The 16,368-nt window shown below is 35.8% G+C and overlaps 1 protein-coding gene across 2 annotated transcripts in view; it reads left to right on the top strand.

Moving 5' to 3' along the window:
- HSPA4L (heat shock protein family A (Hsp70) member 4 like) overlaps positions 1-16,368 on the top strand; it is a 50,121-nt gene that overhangs the window by 30,034 nt on the left and 3,719 nt on the right. For both annotated transcript variants that reach the window (XM_081811916.1, XM_081811917.1), the window contains exons 13-19: positions 469-668; positions 6,400-6,498; positions 8,107-8,244; positions 11,620-11,745; positions 12,272-12,379; positions 15,029-15,148; positions 16,198-16,359. In XM_081811916.1, the coding sequence (XP_081668042.1) occupies positions 469-668; positions 6,400-6,498; positions 8,107-8,244; positions 11,620-11,745; positions 12,272-12,379; positions 15,029-15,148; positions 16,198-16,359 (953 nt within the window). The remainder of the gene's footprint in view (positions 1-468; positions 669-6,399; positions 6,499-8,106; positions 8,245-11,619; positions 11,746-12,271; positions 12,380-15,028; positions 15,149-16,197; positions 16,360-16,368) is intronic.

The following is a 16,368-nucleotide window of genomic DNA, read 5'->3' as shown; positions in this document are numbered from 1 at the left end:
AACTGAATAACTTAGCAATTTTGTTATAGGGTGAAATTTTTTAAAAATTGCTTTATTCGTGAATTACCAAGATGGTTATGGTTTGCAAGACTTACAGCAAAAGGATAATGTCCATTTTGTTTCCAAACCCAGAAATTAGATTTTGTTATTTTGGTTTTAGGATAGCAGTATTATAAAATACTTAAAAGCTATATTGCCTTGGGTCAAATTGTCCTTTGTTGAAATTCCAATTTACCTTTGTCCTAGTATTGATGATTTTGGGCAGGCTGCTTAACCCTTCTAAATCTTAATATTAGGTTTATTAAGATATAAAAAAAAGGTGATCTAGGGTTAGTGCATTTTCCACAGTAATTATTCTGGATATGATTTATGATTATTTGCCATCATCTGAAAGATAACAGTCAAAATTATTGAATGAATAGGTTAATTGGAGGCCCATGTACTGATGGAAGCTCTTTTTTCCTTAAGGGAGCTTCACTATTCAGAATGTTTTTCCTCAGTCTGATGGTGATAGTTCCAAAGTGAAGGTTAAAGTTCGTGTTAACATCCATGGAATCTTCAGTGTGGCCAGTGCATCGGTAATTGAGAAGCAAAATGTGGAAGGGGATCACAGTGATGCTCCTATGGAGACAGAAACTTCATTCAAGAATGAAAGCAAAGATGATGTGGTATGTAGAAAACCTATTGCAAGGTTCCTTTAATAAATATTTAATTTCTTAATCATAACTGATACCTTAATAGTTGAAAATATTAATCTCTGAGATTTTATTGTAGGAATCAATATAAACTTTTTTTTTATGAAAGCAAAGAATGATTTTTTTTAAGGATAATTTTAAATGCTGTACATCTTTCACATTTTAAACTCTTCAGAGGTTTTGCATCTTTAATAGCCTTATATGAAACTCGTGTGTGTTTGGAGTCATCTTTCCTAAATTCTTCTTTATTTCCATTAAAAACATGTATTATGGCTAGCTTTTTAGCTTACAGATAAAACCATTCAGATTGATACATTTTGAACTATACATGTACCCTTTTTTTAGATAAAGTACGTGCTTAATAAAGAATTTTTCCGGGCTTAGGGGATATCTGTGGCATTTGAACATAAGAGTGTGCTGTACAGGGCGCCTGGGTGGCTCAGTTGGTTAAGCGACTGCCTTCGGCTCAGGTCATGATCCTGGAGTCCCAGGATCGAGTCCCGCATCGGGCTCCCTGCTCGGCAGGGAGTCTGCTTCTCCCTCTGACCCTCCTCCCTCTCATGCTCTCTCTCTCTCTCATTCTCTCTCTCAAATAAATAAATAAAATCTTTAAAAAAAAAAAAATTAAAAAAAAAAAAGTGTGCTGTACATTCAATAACGTTAATACAGATTTTAGACAGTTTATTTCCTTAGGAAAGAGTTACATGACTCTAACACTATGTTTACTCTTGGTATATTATAGATGCAGGAATCACAGGAGAACATGATATATTCCATTCCACAGAGGTTTCATCTTTTTATATGTATAACTTATAACTTTTATAAGTTATTTTTAATGGCATATTAGATTTTTTTTGTTCCAATCATAATTGGAGATCTGGCCTAGATTTTTTGTGTATTTGTGTATATCAAGAATGGATTTTGGGGGTGCCTGGGTGACATGGTTTGTTGGGCATCCAACTCTTGATTTCAACTCAGGTTGTGATCTCAGGGTTGTGAGATCAAGCCCTGTGTCGGGGAGTATGCTTGAGATTCTCTCTCTCTCTGCCCCTCCTGCTCATGTGCTCTCTCTCTCTCTCTCAAATAGAAGAATAAAGCTTTAAAAACAAAATGGATTTTGTTTTGTTAAAGTTCAAGACTGTTTCTCCCTTTTGTGAAGTTTATCTTTTTGTCTGTTTTTATTAATAATTACTCTAAACTCTTCCACATTGATCAGAATTCTACTTTTTAAAGTACCCATTTAATGATCATGGCATTTTCTTTCATTCTTTTTCCCGTGTATTATTTTGCTGTTACATCCTTCCTTGAATTGAGAAAAGAAATGTCCTAATCTGTTAGTAAAGAGTAAGAATAATAGGTGAAAAATTTTCCTCTTTTTTTTTTTTTTTTTGAAAAGTTAGTTTTCTTAGTTGGAGTTCACAATAATTTAAGTCAGACATGTAAATTTAATCCATTAAGATATATTTTTACTAAAATTGAGAGCACTCTGTATGCCTTTAGGATGAATTTTTCATAACCATTTCAGTTTTCTTCACCTCTTTTTCTTAAAAGTCTCTGCTGAGACCTTTAGTTTTCTCTGTATAGCGAATCCTAGGCACTAAAAACAATAATATGGCACCCATTTTTCTCCCACCTCTAGCATTTCTTATTTGCTGCTTTTATTTTGTCTGTGGGCTTGAAAGAATGATCAGGATGTGTACTTAAAGGATTCACCTGTGAATAAAGGGTATGACATAAATAAAAGTTATGACATCTGCTTTGGCCATTCAAGAGACTGACTTGCCTACTAAGAGTGTTTTGGCTTAGAGGAACATTTCCAAGTAGTTGATGTTCCCATATGAGGGATTTCTTCTAGATAAGTAAGATGTTACTAAATATTCTTTCTACAACATATATAATCAAGAGAAAAAGAAAGGTTAAAATTATGGATCATATCCTTGGCATTTTTGGCAAGCACATTCCACATACATTATCTCCTTTTAAATCCCTACCATAGCTGGATATAATAGGTGTTGAATAAATTGTAGTTTATTTCCAAATCATTGCTAACAAGGGATGATGGTTGAGTATCCTGTGTAGAAAACATCCTGTATGCTGTATTTCTTAATGGTTTTCTCTAGGATTTTTTTTCTTTAATTCTGTATCCAGAAGTTTAAAAGCTAACGCTATGTACCATTATAAAGTCGTTTCTCCCTTCCTCCCAAAAAATGTGAACCAAATCAGAGTAGACTTTGGAATAATTGTTTCAATTTTAGAGGAGAAAATAAGATGGTAATAAGTTCATTTTACTCTTCCCTGCCTGCTGACACTGTTGCCTCTGACATAAACCCAGTAAGTAGCAGGAGTCTTTTTTTTTTTTTTTTTGGCTTTTGTGTGAGTCAATTTATGAAAGATTATTTTATTATGGACCTAATATGGACTTAATTTTTTCCAGTAAAAATTAAGATAGCTTTGATTTTCCTGAGAAAATCATAACAGATTGCTGACTTTTCTTCAATATAAAGATGTCTCAAAATTAAGTTGAATATTTCTAGGTATATATTAATATATGGTGGTACTAAGAAGTTATTACAGCTTAGGCTTTATCACAAAACCAGAGGTCAGAAAGACTATATGCTATTTATTGTACTAATATACTTTGATTTTACTGTTCCCCAATTTTTGGCCATTTTTTTCAAAATATCTGATTTCCAGGGTACCTGGGTGGTTCAGATGGTTAGGCGTCTGCCTTCAGCTCAGGTCATGATCTGAAGGTCCTGGGATCGAGCCCCACATCAGGCTCCCGGCTGGCTCAGCGGGGAGCCTGCTTCTCCCTCTGCCTCTGCCTCTCCCCCTCCTTGTGCTCTCTCTCTGTCTCTCTCTCTCAAATGAATAAAATCTTTAAAAAACAAAACAAAAAAAAACCCCAAAATATCTGATTTCCTGTATGTGCCAGGCACTGTTTTAGGCACTGAGGAAACAGTGGTAAGCAAGGAAGAAAAGGTCCCCATCTATCTGTAACTTACATTCTAATGGGAAAGGACAAGCTGAAAGCAACAAGATACCATATAAATATAAAGGAAATTAATGGGGGAGGGAGATGTGATAGTGATGAGGAAAGCCACCTGTGAGGAAGGAATAGGTAAGCCAGCCTGAAAGATGAAAAAGCAGGTTGAAGGTAAGGTATGGGTAGGTGTCTGGGCAGAGTGAGTAACAAGTATAGAGCCACTGAGGCTCTTTTTGTTGTAACAAATGCAAGGGTAGCTAATATATGAGATATAGGAGTGGAGAAGGTGGGGAGAGTGGCAAGAAAAAAAATTAAGGTAGATCAAGGGACAAATCTGGTAAAGCCTTTATATAGTTCATGATAATGATTCTAGATTTTTTTCTTTTTTTTTTAAGATTTACTTATTTTAGAGAGCACAAGCTAGAGGGGCAGAGGGAGAGAATCTCAAGCAGACTCTGCACTGAGCATGGAGCCTGACGCGGGGTTCGATCTCATGACCCTGAGATCATGACCTGAGCTGAAAACCAAGAGTTGGATGCTTACCCAGCTGCACCACCCAGGCGCCCCAGGATTTTATTCCTAAGTGCTTTTTATTCAGCAAATAACTAGAAGCACTAGAATGTGTGTTTGGATATAGCAGGGAACAGAAAAATGATCTCAACCCTCATGCAATTTAAAATCTATTAGAGGGCGCCTGCGTGGCTCAGTCATTAAGCGTCTGCCTTCGGCTCAGGTCATGGTCCCAGGGTCCTGGGATCGAGTCCCACATCAGGCTCCCTGCTCAGCGAGAAACCTGCTTCTCCTTCTTCCTCTCCCGCTGCTTGTGTTCCCTCTCTTGCTGTGTCTCTGTCAAATAAAATCTTTAAAAAAAATAAATAAATAAAATCTATTAGAGAAGCCAGAGTCTAGAAGCACTTCTTTTAATTTCCCCACTATGGATAATATTTGTATGAACTTTCTCAAATCATTTCAAAAGGTTAACATATTACTCTCAAATCAATTGTAAGCTATACAATTTTCCACTTTTTTAATATAACTGAAATTGGGGTAGGTCTTGCAAATGATCATACTTATTGTTGCCAATGGCAATAATCCTGATACCGTTCTCATCATCTGTACATGTGTGAATTTGGTTGCTATTCCCGGTGGCATGACTAGGCAATTGCATCCCCTTGACATTTCCATCAACAAATTGTTTTAAAGACCATTCATGGAAGGAATTCAAGTCCTGGTTGTCTGAAAACAATCTACTGACTCCTTTTGGTATGATAAAGAAAACACCATCATAACTTTATCAGTGGCTTATAAGAAAATATTGAGACCTATATACTGGAACAATTTTTAAACAAATGCTGGGTTACTGATGCTTTAGATGGCACAGAGGACAGTATTGTGTAGAAAACCACTTAGCTGAATTAACTAATTCAGAAGAGTTGGATTCTGAATGTGAAGTTTTAGAACTACCTTAACCACTTTATATGATTTATCTTTTAGAAATATAAATATTATACATGTTAGAAGAGCTCTTTCAGTAAGTATCAAGTAAAAATGCTAACTGATCAAGCATTTGGCCGCTTAATTGGCAAGATTTTTTTCTTAGTTTTATATGAAATAGTTACGTGTATTTGTGTCTTCCTACATTACACCAACTCACCACTATATCACTTTTTTCACCTTTTTTCAGTTGGTGGGGGAAATTGTACAATTGGAAGTTGGCTAGGGGGGTGCGGGATGGAAATATCAGAAATAATTGGCTTTTTAAAAAAATTTTTTTAAAGATTTATTTATTTATTAGAGCACAGGGGGAGGGGCAGAGGGAGAGAGACAGCCAGAATCTGCAAGCAGACTTCCCAAATGGGACTTGATCACCAGGACCCTGAGATCATGACCTGAGCCAAAAGCAAGAGTCAGCCGCTTACTCCACTGTACCACCCAGGCGCCCCAGAGATAATTGACCTTTTAACTACAAAGAACACTGGTGTAAATGATCTTCTTCTTTTTCTCTTTGGCACCGATAAGCATTTATTCATGATAGCCTTCTGGGTATTTTACATTTGCTTAACTCCAAATGTATAAGAAGACTTAAATTATACTGATTCCTGAATTCCAAACTTTCTTTTTAGGAGGATGGTCATAAATAAGGTTAAGACCACAAAAATCTATTACTTGTGACTGTTTACCAAGTAGAGTCTATTTTTACAGTCTTATTGGTTAAAAGTTTGTCCTTTAGACATTAAAAAATCTTTGAAGTTTACATTGTAATAATTTGGAGACATCTACTTTGACAGTTTTGATGTATTGAGTATTTTACTACATTTAAAAAATATAATGAACTTACGTAATACACATATTTTGTATCTTTCTCATTTTCCCACATTAAGTTCTTTATAAACATTTTTCAAGTCAAGTTTAATGTTCTCTTTTTTGTAAGCTCATGTTTGTGGATTTTGATTCGTGAATTTAACTTGAGAACAGTTTTCTATTTCTTTTGCAGTTATTTGACCACAGCAGAATGAAACCGTTTATTCACTTTAGCATCAAATAGAGCTTTTTCTTTTACGTATTAATCTATTTGTAGTTACTCTCATTTGAAAAACAACCTTCTACTTTACAGTGTTCACATATTACAAAGCAGTTTTGAACACTAATATGCTGTTTATTAAAAAAAAATAGAATAAGGAAGACACTCATGTTACCAATTATATATTTTCTATCCAGGATAAAATGCAAGTTGACCAAGAAGAAGGAGGGCATCAAAAATGTCATGCTGAACACACCCCAGAAGAGGAAATCGATCATACAGGAACCAAAACAAAGGTGTGTTTTACTATTTTTGAGGTTGTGTCTCTTTAAGATTGATATTTTGAGTAATGTACTTACTTTTTATTGCATGCTTTTAATACACTTGATATTTTAAATCTTAGTACTCTGGGAAAGTATGGAAGCATATAACCAGAATAAATACAATTCGATTAGCTATAATAGAGGATTTTTAAAAGAATGAACCCCTAACAATATAAGTAAAATTATTTCTTTGGTAGGAAAAAGAAGATGCATTTTTCAGTAATCTTTTGTCTCATTAAAAACCATATAATCCCAGAAAAATAGGAAATGCAATAAGCTAAATGTAGAAAACTTAAATTGGCAGTAACATCACATCTCTGCATATCATAAAATATTTTCCTTTGTGCAAAAGTAAATATTTTTGTGGGTAAAACTTTAAAGGATAACTCTTTTATTGAAAGTCATTATTTTACTGAGACAGTCATTGCCAATAAAAGGGAGAGACCCCAACCCAGTCACCCAGATGAATGTGGCTGAGTTTTAAATACCATCTTCAACAGGTTTTCTTTTTTTTTTTTTTTTTTAGATTTTATTTATTTATTTCAGAGAGAGAATGAGAGAGAGAGCACATGAGAGGGGGGAGGGTCAGAGGGAGAAGCAGACTCCCTGCCGAGCAGGGAGCCCGATGCGGGACTCGATCCCGGGACTCCAGGATCATGACCTGAGCCGAAGGCAGTCGCTTAACCAACTGAGCCACCCAGGCGCCCCTTCAACAGGTTTTCTAACCTGAACAGAATTTAATTTATATTGGTTAGTTGTATAGATTTTTTTTCAGAGGTTATAAAGATTCTGTTTGAAATCATAGGCTCTCCAGTAGTTTAAAAACTGAAACCTATTGGGGTGCCTGGGTGGCTCAGTCGTTAAGTGTCTGCCTTTGGCTCAGGTCGTGATCCCAGGATCCTGGGATCGAGCCCCGCATCGGGCTCCCTGCTCTGTGGGAGGCCTGCTTCTCCCTCTCCCACTCCCCCTGCTTGTGTTCCCTCTCTCGCTGTGTCTCTCTCTGTCAAATAAATAAATAAACCTGAAACCTATTTTTCTAGATTTTTTAATTTTACTTGATATTTTTTGCTTTAATTGTTTAACAGTTTGAGATTACATACCGTATAGTTTACATACCGTATATCCACCCATTTAAGTGTACAATTCATTGGTTTTTAATACACTCACAGAGTTTTGCAACTAGTACTACAATCATTTTTACAGCGTTTTCATCACCCAGGAACTGCCCAACTTTTTCCAGAATGGTTTCAATATTTTATAATCTTGTTAGCAATGTCTGAGGGTTCCAGTTTCTCCACATCCTTACCAATTCTTGTTATTTTCCTTTTTTTCATTATAGTTGTCCCTAGTGGGTGTGAAGTGGCATCTCATTGTGGCTTTAATTTGCATTTCCATCCTGGTATTTTTTATGTAGAAAGATTTAGTGTACACAGAGTATAAAATATTTTCCATATTAAAGGTAGTATTAAGTATAGTAGATGGTAAAAGTTTTTATTTTTTTTGTTTCATCTGAAATAACTTTTAAATCTATATTTAAGCTGGTTTAGGAAATTTATACTTCTCTCACATTTCTCTTTGCAGTCAGCTCCCTCAGACAAACAAGATCGATTAAACCAGACTATTAAAAAAGGAAAAGTCAAGAGTATTGATCTGCCTATACAGAGTAGCCTGTGTAGACAATTGGGCCAAGATCTTCTCAACAGCTACATTGAAAATGAGGTATATAAATCTTAAGTTGGTGTTGAAATAACTGGTAGTATATGCTGAAATTTTTGTAGAAGTCAATGATTATTATCTCCCCCCCAATTTGGGGACCTAGTCCATAACTCCTAAGGAATTAGTAAATCATTGAACTACTTTTAGACAAAATACTGAGCTATATTAATGTCATGTACAGTGTAGCTTTCATCAGAGTTATGTGAAAAACATGCGTTGTCTCCACTATAAAGAAAGACCACTCTAATACTAAGGATTCTTTTTCCACTACTCTGTCTTTAACATTAACACACGGCAGACATCATATAGGGAAGTATTAGCAGCTCCGCTCTTCTAATGTGTTGTTCTTAAAGATAAGGCGCTTTTCAAAATGTTTTCTGACTTCCCTTTACTACTTCTTAAGATCTATTGTCAGTCCTGAAATTTTCTTTACATGTCTATGTGTCTAATTTTAGTCTCTTGAGGAAAAGAGTTTTGTTTCTTGACTAGCAGTTGTGTAAGAAGTAATTTTATTTTTAAAACTTTTATTTAAGTAGTGGTAATTTCTACAGGCTTGGCTAGTGTTAGAGAAGGTCAGTTTTCTTTGAAGCGCCCCATACTGCCATTGGTGCACATTATTTTCGGAATTTCTTCAAGAGATTTTGACTTTACAATGCTTGCTCTTTTTAGTTCCTACCTATATTGTCTATTCACTAACTATTAAAGGCTGCATTTTAGGTCAAGCAAGCATTCCTGGAGACCATGAGTAATTCAGAATTTGTTTTGAGACAAATTAATTTTTGCAAAGGAATAAATTGTAAGCAAGTGCTGCTGTGGCAAATTTTGTGTATACAATTTTTCTTAAAGTTTTAAATGTCTCACTATTTTAAATTCCAGATGTCAGTGCACTGTAGTCTTCTGTTTAAAATACTATATTTCTATTAAAGTGAAAATTTGGTTCAGGTATTACAATCCTCAGATTCTTTCTTTGCTTTAATTATAACAGTAATCATATTTGCCTTTAATTATAACAATAATCATATTTGCTAACCTCTTAAAACACGTTATCGTATTTAATCCTCAAAACAAACTGTGAAGTACTGTTAGAGATTTATGTTTTACAGATGAAGAAACAGGAACAGGTAGACTAAATCATACAAGGCCAGAGAGTAACCTTTGAGTTGGATCTGGATAGTCTGTCTCCAAAGCTCAAGATCACAACCACTATACTATATCCCCTTCCAGAGCTAACATTTGAGTTATGTGCTAGGCACTGTTCTAAAATTTTATGTGAATCATGTCAGTCTTACTAACAGCCCTAACAGACAGATAGTTGTATTCTCTCTGTTTTCGGATAAGAAAACTGAGGCTTAGAGAGGTTCAGTGACCTTCCTGTGATCTCAAAGCTAGTAAATGGGGAGCCAAGGAATTGAACCCGAGTATGTACAATGACATAGTCTTTGTGGGGTTTTCTAAATAGCTTTATTGAGATATAATTCACATACCATACAGTTTACCCATTTAAAGTTTACAATTTGGTAGCTTTTGGAATATTACACATTACTAATCTTTTAAACTGTAGTAAAATGTATATCACATAAAATTTGCCATTTTGACTAAATGTACAACTATTCAGTGGCATTGTTACATTCACAATTTTGTCAATTGTCACCACTGCCTATTTCCAAAACTTTTTCATGACCCCAGAAAGTCTGTAATCATTAATAACTCACCATTCCTTTCTTCCCCCAACCCCCAATAAACTCTAGCCACTTTCTGTCTCTGGATTTGTCTATTCTAGATAAATCATATGAATATAGGGACACCTGGGTGGCTCAGTCAGTTAAGCGTCTGCCTTCGGCTCAGGTCATGATCCTAGCGTCCTGGGATCGAGTCCCGCATCTGGCTCCCTGCTCAGCGGGGAGCCTGCTTCTCCTTCTGCCTCCTATGCCGGCTCTGCCTGCCGCTACTCCTGCTTATGCTCTCTCTCTCTGACATAAATAAATAAAATCTTTAAAAAAAAAAAAATCATATGAATATAATCATACAATATTTGTCCTTTTGTGTCTGGTTTAATACACTTAGCATGTTTTCAGAGTTCATCCGTGTTGTAACATGTATCAGAACTTTATACCTTTTTATAATAGAATAATATTTCATTGGAGATATATGTACATTTTATTTATCCATTCATTTGTTAATGGACAACTGAGTTGTTTCCACCTTTTGGCTATTGTGAATAATGCTGTAGTGGGCATACAAATACCTGTTTTGAGTTCCTGTTTTCAGTTCCTTTGGTTCTATACTTAGGAGTGAAATTGCTGTCCTATTGTAATTCTTTGTTTAGTCTTTTGAGGAACCACCAAACTGTTTTACATAACAGCTGCAGCATTTTACATTCCCAGTAGCAATATGCAAGGGTTAAAAATTCTCCACATCCTCACCAACACTGTCCATTTCTTATAATCCATTTCTTTGATTATAGTCATTCTAGTAGGTATGAAAGGGTTTTGATTTGCATTTCCCTGATGCATATTCTTTTTTTTTTTTTAATTGAAGTCTAGTTGATATACAGTGTTACTTTAGTTTCAGGTATATAGCATAGTGATAAATCAGTCTATACATCATCTCTCACTATACACTATTATTATACTATTGACTATATTCCCTGTGTTGTACCATTTAGCCCCATGACTTACTCATTCCATAACTGGAAGCCTGTATCTCCACTCCCTTTCACCCATTTTGCCCATCCCCCCCACCTATCTCCCCTCTGGCAACCATCAGTTCTATTTATGGGACTGTTTCTACTTTGTTCTTCATTTGTTTTGTTTTTTAGATTCCACATATAAGTGAAATAATATGGTATTTGGTTTTGTCTGACTTGTTTCACTTAGCATAGGTCCATTTATGTTGTTGCAAATAGCAAGATTTCGTCCTTTTTTAATGGCCGAGTAATACTCTATTACGCACACTCACACACAGAGCCCACACCTTCTTTATCTATTCATCTATCAATGGACACGGGCTGCTTCTGTATCTTTGTATTGTAAATAATGCTGCAATAAACAGAGGGGTGCATACATCTAATTATTTTTGTTTTCTTTGGGTAAATACCCAATAGTGGAATTAATTGGATCTTACGGTACTTCTATTTTTAATTTTTTGAGGAACCTCCATACTGTTTTCCACAGTTGCTGCACCAATTTACATTCCCACCAACACTGCATGAGGATTCCTTTTTCTCCATACCTTCAGCGACACTTGTTATTTCTTGTCTTTTTGATTCTAGCCATTCTGACAGGTATTAGATGATAGATTATTGTGGTTTTGATATGCATTTCCCTGATGACTCTCCTGCATATTCTTAATAGCAACTAATCTAAACATTTTGAATAGGGGAAGATGATAATGCAAGATAAATTAGAGAAAGAAAGAAATGATGCTAAGAATGCCGTTGAAGAATATGTATATGATTTTAGAGACAAGCTGGGTACAGTCTATGAAAAATTCATCACTCAAGAAGTAAGTCTATATTTTAAAATTTTTTATTGGAACTATTTGTTTGAGGGGCACCTGGGTGTGTGGCTCAGTTGGTTAAGCATCTGACTCTTGATTTCAGCTCAGGTCATGATCTCAGGGTCGTGAGATTGAGCCTCATGTTGGGCTCCACGCTCAGTGTGGAGTCTGCTCTCTCTCTCTCCCCCCACCCCTCCCTCCACTTGCGCTCGCATGCGCTCTTGCTCATTCACACTTTCTCCCTAAAATAAATCTTTAAAAAAAATGATTTGTTTGACAATGTTAATACGAATTTTGTAAATAAACATACCAAATGTGTTACTGTTGTCAATCTCCTTGAGCCATGTTTAGGAATGGTTCATAGTTATTTCTTCCCAATTGCAGAAGTATGGTGAAAAACATGTTTATGAATAAAAAGCCCGAGAAATCTGAAATTTAATCTTTTATACTTGAAAAACATTCTGTCCTTCTTTGATAACTTTTATTTCTGAGGAATGCATTTTCAGTCAGTGTCTTTTAAATGTATAACTAGGACTTGAATAAACTGTCTGCAATATTGGAAGACACAGAAAATTGGCTTTATGAAGAAGGAGAAGACCAACCTAAACAAATTTATGTGGATAAGCTTCAAGAACTTAAGGTAAATTTTTTAAAGTCCATGTTAGTTTTGAATAGAACATTAAGTCTTCCTAAAAATTATGCTGTAAAACACAGTCTATTTTTAATAAATATATTAGAAAATACTAAAGCAAGATACATGTAGGAAGAAATGTTGTCTAATCTTAAAAGCATTTTTAGAGGGCAGTAATGCTACATGATAATTGAATTCAAGTAATGTATAATTATATTATGATTTTCAGGTATAAATATGTAGCACATGATTGCAGTGTTACCACTTTTATATTAGCCATCTATTTCTGAGATGTCATTAAGATGAGATTTGTGAACCTGCTCCCTTCTTAGCCATTGGAGGATACACCCTTTCTCTGCTTCTCTCCCCCTTCACTGCCATGATTTAGAGCAGTAATATACTGCCCTTTTGTATTTTCACATTGCAACTGATGTGGACACCTGGCCAGTGAAGAAATTCGAAAATAGTGCTCCTGCTCTTGAATGTCATTCCACAAAGAAATAAGGAGATGTGGCCACCAGGTCTCCCTTTTCTAGGTCCAGTGGTATGATTTTAAGAAAAGACCACTATTACTCCTTTCTGCTTGTCTACCCTACCCTGAAAAAAAGAAATAGTTTTAAGTTCAGATTACAAGGATGATAGGAAATTTGTCTTTTCTTCCAAGTGTGGATCATAGCAATACTTTAATGTTCACATAATTACCAGGGGCTCTTACTAAATGCAGACTGTGATTCAGTATATATCTGAGGTGGTGGGCCCATGATTCTCTGTTTTTAACAAACTTCCAAGAAATTATGATGGTGCTGGTCACTGAGCCACTCTGAGTAGCAAGGGAAAAACATAGATGACATTGATAATGATTCCTAGACTATGGGAAAAGGCAGCCCTTTAGGACTGGGGAGGTGGGGAGTGTAAGAGAAGTTACTTAAAAGCAAAAGTTAATATCTTGAAAAAGTTAGAATTGTCTTCATGCCAGTAAATTACTTCCAGATAGAATAATTAGAAAGCAACTAAAAAACCTAAGCTTATGGTAGCAAAACTAGGCTTTATCACATTTTTATCTTGATGGTGGTATTACTCCCCATCTCCCTAAGAGAATGTGTATATTTTGGGTAGTAGGAGCAGCCAGGCATCTGAGGGTAGTAGAAATAACTGAAAGGCCAAGCAGCCCTCAAGAAGAATTATTTTACCCCAAATATATAAGTAACCATAGAAATGAACGTTATAGAAGTTTGCACAGGCCTTAGTATGCTTTTTTTTTTTTTTTGAGTTGGCTGTTAAAAATACAGTACTTGGTCCTCTTTTCAAAAACATTTACAATAAGGGGCACCTGGGGGGCTCACTTGGTTAAGCATCTGTCTTTGGCTCAGGTCATGATCCCAGGGGTTCCCTGCTCAGTGGGGTGTCTACTTCTCCCTCTGCTCCTCCTCTCCCCCTCCATTTGCTCTCTCTCTCTGCTCCTCCCCTGCTCATGCACTCTCTCACACTCGTGCATGTCCTCTCTCTCAAATAAATAAAATATTTTTCTTTAATATTTTATTTATTTGTTTGATAGAGACACAGCGAGAAAGGGAACACAAGCAGGGGGAGTGGGAGAGGGAGAAGCAGGCCTCCCGCTGAGCAGGGAGCCTGATGAGGGGCTGGATCCCAGGACCCTGGGATCATGACCTGAGCCGAAGGCAGACGCTTAACGACTGAGCCACCCAGGTGCCCCGCAAATAAATAAAATCTTAAAAAAATTTTTTTTCAATAAAAAATGTGATGTAAATAGACTAAATGCAATATGGTATCCTGGAACAGAAAATTATGAAATCCACATGAGGTCTGGAGTTCAGTTAATAGTAATGCACTAGTGTTGGTTTCTTAGTTTTAACAAGTTGTATGTTCTATGGTGGTATAAGATGTTAACATTAGAGGATAGCAATGAGAGATACTTGATGCTCTATTATTTCCTTTATAATTTATCTGAAAATCTAAAATTACTCTAAAATACATTTTAAGTGTATTAAGAATATAAAAGAAAATAGGTATTCATTCTTCTAATGCATCCCCCTTCTCAAAGTTATAAAGGCTATTTTAACATTTAGAAAGTCCCCATTCCAGGCACTTAGGGTAAGGGGCCAAAGGTTTGTTTTTTTTGGTTTTGTTTTGTTTTTTTAAAGTGCTATACTCATAGATCCAGAATTTCCATCAAATTAATAAACATAAATAATATTCAGTAGATAATGAATATCCAGAAATTCCAGTAATCATGTTGTTTACAGAGTTATACACAGAAATACTTGAAAGCAAGTTTCAAATACATGAATTCTGCATGGAGTATTGTCCTTACGGTCTTCTCATTTAACAGTTCTGTAAACTTTTAACACCTAACTTTGAAGGAATTAAAAAGTGTTGCCTTTGGATTTGAGAGGAATCAAGAGGTGATCTTAATAAATGAGAGAAAGACCTCAAACATTAGTCAGGCATGTCTGTGTAGGATTGCATAAGGACGTAGCCGCCGGAATTTACCCTCACGTAGGGAAACAGAGGAGGCATATTTTGATCTGGCCAGCTTTCTTTCCTATTCATCTGCATGTAAAGGCCCATAAAAGTTGTCTTCTGTTAAAAATTGTTTTCTGTTAATAACTTTTTTCTTTTAAAAAAATTTCTTAATAGAAATATGGCCAGCCTATTCAGATGAGGTACATGGAACATGAAGAGAGACCAAAAGCTTTAAACGACTTGGGAAAAAAGATTCAACTTGTTATGAAAGTGATAGAAGCATACAGAAACAAGGTATGAAAGCCACAAAGCCAGCGAATGATGATGCCATGTGGGGGTAGTACATGGTGGCGGTAGGGTAAATCTATAAGTTCTCAGCTACAAAACTACCTCAATTATTGCCACCAAGTTCTGGAGACCTTGTGCACCAAACTTAAAACTTTTTTTTTTTATTGGAGGGGCGCCTGGGTGGCTCAGTCATTTGAGCATCCAACTCTTGATTTTGGCTCAGGTCATGATCTCAGAGTCGTAGGATCGAGCCCTGTGTTGGGCTCCACACTGAACAGGGAGACTGCTTGGGATTCTCTCTCTTTTCCCTTTCCCTCTGTCCCCAACCCCACCCCATGCATGTACTCTCTCTCAAAAAAAAAAAAAAAAAATTTTTTGTTGGAAAATTATTGGTAAAGGGTACTTACACACTTAAAATACAGGGCAGATATGTGGCTTTAATCTCTTAAAATTCCCTAGGTGTGTATGGTTTTAAAACACAGCATCACCATTCTCCCAGCTCTTTGGCTTTGGAGTACTCTTTCATTCCATTTCCCTTTATTTTCCATGTCCAATCTATAATCCATCAGGAAATCCTCTTTATGTTGCATTGCCATTTCTTTCTGGTCTTGTGACTACCATCCTAAACCGTGATTTCTTAGATTGTTTCCTATATGTGGTTGCCTGCAGTTGTATCTTTCAGACAGAATGTTATGTAATTCTCCTTATCAACAACTTACCATGCTGTTCTGCTATATATTGAGAATTTTCTGTCTATCTTGCGGTATGCCTTCTTCTCTTATTTCTCTTTATTCCCTAACAAATTCAATTCCGTGCATCTTCTTTCTTGGCTAAGTAGGCATTTTTTGGCAAACCTGACTTCTTCAGAAAGCCTTTCCTTTTAAAACACACTGATTTTTTTCTTTCTCCCAGTCTCTTCAAGTCTATATAATTTGTATGTGGCTTCTTCACATGGATATGTGTGAGGTATACATTCAGTAAGAATCTAAATCTTTTAAATAGAAATTATTAATTGATGCATTACTGACAATTTTACATTAAAATTTTTTTAATAGGATGAAAGATACGATCATTTGGATCCTGCTGATGTGGAAAAAGTTGAAAAATATATCAGTGAAGCCATGAGTTGGCTGAACAGTAAGATGAATGCACAGAACAAACTAAGTCTCACTCAAGATCCTGTGGTGAAAGTTTCAGAAATAGTTGCGAAGTCAAAGGTAAGTAAC

This window comes from Leptonychotes weddellii, chromosome 2 (genome assembly GCF_054177405.1).
Source record: "Leptonychotes weddellii isolate Sample4059 chromosome 2, ASM5417740v2, whole genome shotgun sequence".
Lineage (NCBI taxonomy): Eukaryota > Metazoa > Chordata > Mammalia > Carnivora > Phocidae > Leptonychotes > Leptonychotes weddellii.
This window is presented reverse-complemented; position numbering and strand designations above follow the sequence as displayed.